Source organism: Magallana gigas, chromosome 5 (assembly GCF_963853765.1).
Source record: "Magallana gigas chromosome 5, xbMagGiga1.1, whole genome shotgun sequence".
Classification (NCBI taxonomy): Eukaryota; Metazoa; Mollusca; class Bivalvia; order Ostreida; family Ostreidae; genus Magallana; species Magallana gigas.
This window is the reverse complement of record NC_088857.1, coordinates 21,444,634-21,452,611: the sequence shown is the minus strand read 5'-3', so window position 1 is coordinate 21,452,611 and position 7,978 is coordinate 21,444,634. Positions and strand designations below refer to the sequence as shown.

The window sequence follows — 7,978 nt, the reverse complement described above, 5'->3', positions numbered from 1 at the left end:
CCTGTATCTTACCGTATTTGTTAAATCATATTGAGTCTATTATATCCAATATCATCAGCATTTTTAAAGCATAGCTCAGCGCTTTATTGTCGTTAGACTTCTATTTCCGGTGCAAGGAATAACTGCCCTCTATGAGCAGAAATATACATCATTTAAACTGGTAAGAGGTATAGGGAACCAGTTATCTGGGTGACGGAAATGGCCGAGTAGATACGATTGGTTTGCGGGCCTTACGTACATCAGCACGGGATGCTACGCAGTGATGAAAAAATACCGTGCGTATTCAGAAGCTAAAATATAGAAAAATAAAATCGATTCTTTGCAAGAAAATGTCAAAAACTGTGATAAATTACTGTTCAAAAGGTATAATTTGTGATTTTAACATATCTTTTTGCGAATTCGTAGTTTGTTATATTACTGCGAATGAATACATCGAACACATCATCTTCAGAAAGTAACATATATTTAAAGAAATCTGGCCTTCGATACTTTAAATTGATATTCATTAAACATAAACCAAAACTTCAATAAGGCTCATTTCCGCCTACGCTTGCACACAGTAAATTTACTTAGAACCAAGCTAGGTTAGCGCTTTTCAGTACTTTCAGTACTTTGATTTTTTCTATTCCTAAGTTATGTGGATGCTTGTTCATAGAAGGTGGGTATTGGGAGGGGGTGAAGTGGTCATATACTATATGTACTATTTTGGCTGATTAAAATTTGAAACTCTTTGTACGCCATTGATTATCAGAAAGTAGAAGGGGGATCAAATGGCTGGTGGACTGATGCTTTAAAATCATTATTAACATAGCTATGACATAGGTACTAAAACACATGTGAAGCTTTGAACAAAATATTGTCAGGCTTAACTGTTTATTGGGTTGCTTGAATGAAGTCTTAAACGCTCTATGCAAAAATAGACGTTTGGAGAAATCGTATTCTCTTTCAGCGTTATTAAATTTTGTTTTACAGAAAAATTAACGACAGAAAGAATCCATCATATTCAAAAATATATTTATCATAAAAAGTGTTCCAATCTATTTAACTGTAACAGGTGGCTGAAGCTCGTTTAATAAGAATGAAAAGGTATTTTTTTCGACAAGAGAATAGACTGTTAAAATTTTGTAAAGAAGAAATTGTCCGTCGATCCTGTGTAAACAAAGATCAACATCGTCAAATAGACGAACGAACTTCTTTGAGAAAATATGTGTAACATAAAAAAAAACAGAGAGAGAGAGAGAGAGAGAGAGAGAGAGAGAGAGAGAGAGAGAGAGAGAGAGAGAGAGGGGTTTGTTTGAGTTGGTTGTTATTTGATAGGTAGAAATGCATACCATAACACATAACTAAAATAACTTAAGAAATAATTTGATTTATGCCTTATTGAGTAATGATGTCTTTGTCAATTCACTAAAAGTTAAGTTGATATAATACTAAGCCTTATATGATGTAGAGAAATGCTGCGTCAACATGTCCATTGGTGGACAGATAATGTGCCCTGTGCCCCCCCCCCCCCAAAAAAAAAGTAGCGGCCGTCCAACGAAATATTTTTTTTGTATCTAGTACCAACCGGCACCCCTCAACCCAAGCCCACTCGCCTACTTTATAAAAAAGATCCCACAAATTTCATTCCAAGCATAAATGTCTCCAGACATGTGTAATGAGAAATAACTCTTAATAAATGTCTAAATCATGTCGGGCATTATGAAATAAAATCTATTTTTTGTAGTGTAAACTTCTGAATCATGTCAAGCAAACTAATTACAATAATCAGGTTAATCTGCATGTAATAAGAACAAAATCTGCTAGGTTTTTTATCATACATTGTTCATGGCAGCCCACATGACAATACGATTTCTTAATATGATCTTCTAATTACTTTATCACATATCTGACCTTTCAGCAATATATCAATACAACAATGACAATGCAAGAATGATGGGAGAAGTCATGCACATGCATACTTTTAGTTTTTAATTACAAAGACTAAAAGACCTTAATTTGTGTGTTTTGTTTACATGCATTATGTAACAATGTCATCAAGAAATCGTGGTCAGTTTGGGAAGAACAGTAAAGAATGACCCATCCCTAAAATATGTTCATACAACTACAGGTAGAGGCCTAATGAGAAAAAAATATTATCATTATAAAAAATTGTCAACTAATTCTCACTTACGATAGCTAGCTCTGCTAGATGAAATCTCCAATTTGATGTTCTCAGTTTTTAAATTTGTATTAATTTTTCTTGTCCTCCAAATACTAGTAATTAATTCTTCCAGCCACGAGAAATAAACGGTTTGTTCCCGTTTTGCACACATTAGAAAATTAGGTATCGTAAAAGTGTGTGCGAAACGGGAATTTGACCAGGTGAGATAATTGCTGAATGGCTATAGTCTATATCACAGTTCCTGGGAGGGCAATTGACAATAAAATTAATAAAACATCTACTCGCAATTGATTTTTACATTTATTTTATGTTACAATATATGACTTGCATAAAAGCACATTTACAAAATAATTGACATTAATTTCAAACATCAGTTTGATCATAAACAATTACATTAATTTCTTTAAACAAGAAAGATTATTGCAAAAATGTTGTATATGTAGAGTTTTTGTTTAACTTACTGCCTTTAGGAAGTACATGTACATGCTACAAGTTTGAAGAGAAAGTATCATTTGTTAATATTTAATTATTTCTTTTGCTGACATAAATGGTCATTATGGAGGAAATATGTGTTTAGTTAAAATGCTGCTAAATTTTTTTTATGCTGTGGCTTGAATAATAGGAGAAAATAGACAAACTGTATAATGATATGATGATAAATTAGCAATTATATGCTTCAAAAACTGTATAGATTTTTTTCACAAAATCTATCAATTGTAGATCTAGTGAATGCATTTTCAACCTTCTTCAGTTTGAGGTATATCGCATCAATATATACTGGCATTCTTACTGTGTTTATTCCTCAATATTATAACACTTTTCACTGATTAAAATGTCTTAAAAAAACATGAACTCATTCATATTTTAGTACATAGAAAAAAACCCCAGTTAAATACTTCAATGCATTAAATAATTAACATCATAAGTGCAATTGTTAAATCACAAATATACACAAGTACAATCATAATTATACTACTGGTATACAGTTTTCCAGGTCAATAAACAATGAATTATCACGTCAATATTATGTCTTTATAATAAAGTCATTGTCCTATTTCATATCATCACATCACGAATACTGGGTTATTGATAATAAAACCGTGACCTCAGCTTTATACACAAAAGATAAACAAGTTTTTAAGATGGAGTACCTAAAATACACAGATTACTAGTAATTACAATCAAACCTTGTTATCTCGAACTCGATGGGACCAAATAAACACTTCAATAAACCCAAGGATTTAACAAGATGTAAAGGTTAAAATACACAGAAATACAGTGGTTGGAACTGAAACATATCCATGATATTCAAGATACAGAGGATTCCACTTTTAATCTGATATTCTATTATATAACAATTGAAAATCAAAGACAACAAAATTGCTAAAACGGTTAATCTAATATTAGAATCAGTTAATCTGATAACTTTTCTCTGTCAAATTGATCATGACTATCAGTTTAAATAAGTGGAATCCACGGTACCTATGTTCAAGACATAAAAGATATTTCAAATAATGTTGTTCACAAGGTGCATTGCACTGATACAGAAATTAAAGCAGATGAATCTGTTGAATCAGGAAACAATATACAAAGGTACATAGCCTTGTATTATTACTGGCCAACACCATTGAAACACAGGTTTTCCCATATCTAATCAATTACCAATAAATCAGTCAAAAATTAGTTTTCAAATCAATATCTTTCTGTGATATTTAAATATTTACATGTATATTTTATTATTAAAATATGGATTGAGAAAGACTTAATTAATTGTAATATTTAAGTATACAGTTGGTCCATAATCTTAACAATTTTCAATAATTGTTGGCATATTTTATGTACAATGTAATAGAGTATTTTAATTCCTGAGCAAAAGACAATGAGGGTTAGGTATTTAATATACAGGTAATCCAAATGCAATAAACATCAGATTTAGAGAAGTGGACAATATAACAGTTTCCTAAGTATCCAATGTTATTTCATCAGATGAAATGCAAACAATCCCTGTTTAAATCATCTTGATGTAAATGAGTTACTGTGTTAAAACTAATGAGTAATGATTATTAAAAGTAAATTGACAAATGTACACTACACATTGTACTAACACAAAATTTTGATTGTAAAATGTATTACATGTATCAAGTAACTCATTTTTTTCCAATTTGTATTAAAGTGACTGTAAAATTCAATCAGTCAAAGACAATTATTAACACTGTAATATGACATATTCAAAATGCTTTCTAAATTCAAAATATTTTCATAGAAAATTGGCATGCCTAATGTCAGCATTTGTATTTCAATAACTTTTGTGTCACATTATAAAGTGATAATTTTTTATTTTTGTCAGCTAGTAGTTTATATATATATATCATCAGTGTTTTAATAAAACAACATTAATAACCTCCCCCCCCCCCCAACAAAAAAAAAAAAACAAAACAAAACAAACCACAAACACAAACAAAGAAAGAACCAAATCTTAAATGACATTGACATGTATAACACAATAATCTATTGCTGGTCCCATCCTTAGGAAATAAGAAAAATCACAGGGAATAAGAATTTGATACTCCAATTATCCACCTTTACCCATGGGTGATGGTTTTGTTTCCATGGTTACCACCCCCACTGTCTGAATGTTCCCATGGTTTAACTGTCACTAAAAAGACAAGTTACTGTTCATTTAATATATATTAATTTTATTATGCACTGTTATATACATAAGGTTTTCTTTCATAATAAAATTAGTTACATTTACAAATATTAATTTCATTTGCTTTGCTGTAGTGTGAAATAATTATATACTATTCATCAGGACAAAATCATATTTGTATGGATTGTTAATCTTTTGATGGTTTGTGGAGACTTAATTTGTGATAAAGGGGAGCGAACACAATCCACAAACACTGAGCCAACACAAATTCTAATGATTCCACAGGAGGTTGATTTCAGATGTTATTTCTTTAAAATTATGTCTTTAAAAACACAAGGTTAAAAGATACAGCTGTTTTGTTACTAAATATATTTATATATAAAATGACTAAAAATGATTTAATAATTTGACTTACTTAAAACGATAACCACAATAACTGCAATGATAACAACCACAACCAGTATAAGGATTAGTGTCATTCGAATGTTGGAACAGCACATCTTACGTCGAAGGTCCGTGGAACGCTTTTTGAACTGAATGGAACTGGACTCAAGGTCATCTAAAAATACAGTGTTATTATATAAATAACTAACTAATTATAGGTATAACTAACCAGGAATCACTCACAAATATGCATCGAATCTTAGCAAAGGTAAGATGAATACAATTTGTATTCTACAGCGGTCTATTGGCCAATTGGGGGACTCCTTTGAAATATTTTTAAAAGAGCTTTCTAAAAAAAGATTATCTGAGGTTCTTAGATAACTGTGCTTTCAAATCAACAGAGGCCCACTGGGTAGAGCACAACTGTTACCCAAGTAGCTTACATTTAAAACAAATTCATCATTTTCACACTTCTATTGCAATAGAAGATCTATGCCAGGCTAATTCTGAAAAAAAACCCACCCTCACTTTGACCTTTTGTAAGTGAAAATTTCAAACAGTTTTGATATCATGAGGAACAAAGTACCTGCTTTCTGCTGAATGTCATCAAGTTTATCGCCTCGCCGTAACACCTTGTCAACATTGTCCTTGAGGAGGGAAGTGACCTCACTAACCTCACCATCCAGATCATCCAATCTATCTCGACTGCTCGCTCCCCTACTCCTGTTCAATACAAGGAAATTATCCACAATTAATAAAGCTGCAGAGCTTCCAGTCTAAATAACATTGGATGGACGTCCTGGGAGCTACAGTTCTGTACATGTTAAAGAGATTAAAATTTACAGCGCACAAAAAATTGCCTTAAGTTTTGGAATGATTAATCTTATTTACACATATTCTGTGACAAAAATTAGTAACATTAAATTCTTTTGACAAATTTCTAGTGATACTGTTACTTAATATGTCTCAGACTTTCTCTTATTAATAAAATAAAAAACGTTAACTGACCTTGGAAAAGGAAGTATGGTACTAAATTAAAATGGAGATTGAGAGTGGCCATTTTTACATGTAAACAAACTGCACCAATTCCTTTCACAGGACTAGTGTTTGAGTGTTAAAGAGTATCAGAGGCATGTAAAGTGATGATATCTGTAGTAAAATGTCCGAGGATTTTTTTGGAGTCAAACATTTATACAGAATTTGTGGGGAAATAAGGTTAAGCAGTCCAAAACTAGCACACTTTTGTGTGCGTCATAAATTACAACTTTTTAACACATACAGAACTGCACATCCCAGGTCGTCCATCCGAATTTTTTATACCAGGAGTTACAGAGCTTCAGCTACAAAAACATGCAATAGAAAATCAACACCTGCATTTCATTTCAAAAAATTGAAAGAGTGGGTGATTGCCCGGTTGCTGGATATCCAACAAGCATAGAAAATATCTTTTCTCTATTTGGCCAATATTGACATTATAATATTGCCAAGATTAAAAAACTTCGATTCTGACATTAATAATTTTCAGAATCTTAATTTTACTAGATATTAAATCTATGAGTTCTTGTAAAGTCACTTCAGTTAAAATGTTGGTAATTACTGTAAACGTACTATATTTGGCGCGTACGATATTTGGCGGAAATTGGTCTTTGAACAAGTTGGCGTAGATTTGAATTAGCGTATTCCTGAATAAGACTATTCTTATACATATATGCATGGCATTTAGCGATGTACTTGATTTAGCGGAAGCCGCATTCCGCCAAAAGTGCTAAATAGAATACACAGCCAAATGTAGTACGTTTACAGTATATATGGGGTGATGAGGCTTGAGAATGAAAATGAAAGAAATATCAGTAGAATACAGATATTAATGAATTCATGTATCAGATAAGAATATTGTCTGATACCATGTATACAGGTACTTGTATTGTACAAATTTAGAGGATATATAAAAGTAACGTTCCTTTCAATCGACATTCTATTTTTTCCAGCCAGATAAGATAGGATACATGAATACATTGTTCATCATTTATTTACCTTTAGCCTACTTTAAAATTGAATTGTTTGAATAAGTGAATAAAGATTTCCTTATAAGTGTAGAACTTATCAATTACAATTTTATCGTTATACACATTTAAATAACAAGTTATCTAGTTAAAGTATGATTAATTTATTTATGATATAAGTATTTTAAAAGCATTGCGCAGTCCACCAACAACTCATAATCCATTCAGAGGTAAATTTTGTCTACATGTATTTTGCAACTACTCTCTTAAGAGGATAGGCACTGATACCTGTCCACTTCTCTATAGAGAATACTTTCCAAACTACTCATTTCTTACCTATGTAATTTGTGCATGGTGCACGTTTACATACATAATCTAAGGTTATGTCATTATGATACAAGCACTATGTCAGGTCACCACATATCATTGTGTCTAAGAATTCCAAAAATATTTAGGGGGAAGTAAACATTCTAATATACAAACAAAAGGCACATTCAAATAAAATTACACTTTACGACAAAACAGACCAACTTACATCGTTAAAAACTGAGAGAATATCGGTGAACCGTACAACAGAGATGAGCAAGGATCGGGTGACAGATTAAAGTGAAAGTAAAAGTTTAAGGTTAAAGTTCAATTGTCGTAATCCGAATTTATTTCTTTGTTCATTTATTTTGATTACCAGTTTTTACATTTTTATCGACATAATATCAAACACTGTATTTTGTTATCCATAAGGCAAAATCAGGACACTTCACGTGAAATATTTTGCGACAA

General features: G+C 31.5%; 1 protein-coding gene across 2 annotated transcripts; it reads right to left on the bottom strand.

The window, feature by feature from the left end:
- Window positions 1–4,587: 4,587 nt before the first annotated feature.
- LOC105337095 (vesicle-associated membrane protein 8) lies at window positions 4,588–7,868 on the bottom strand. 2 transcript variants are annotated; one of them, XM_066083871.1, is made up of 4 exons: window positions 7,538–7,569; window positions 5,785–5,921; window positions 5,230–5,373; window positions 4,588–4,820 (listed from the first exon to the last, which is right to left on the bottom strand). In XM_066083871.1, exons 1-4 carry the CDS (start codon window positions 7,552–7,554, stop codon window positions 4,747–4,749), a joined length of 372 nt encoding a protein of 123 aa, XP_065939943.1. In that variant the 5' UTR covers window positions 7,555–7,569; the 3' UTR covers window positions 4,588–4,746. The 2 variants fall into 2 exon arrangements, with proteins under 2 accessions (XP_065939943.1, XP_011439968.3); XM_011441666.4 differs by lacking the exon at window positions 7,538–7,569 and adding an exon at window positions 7,737–7,868 and having other exon boundaries at window positions 4,590–4,820.
- Between the last annotated feature and the right edge of the window lie 110 nt (window positions 7,869–7,978).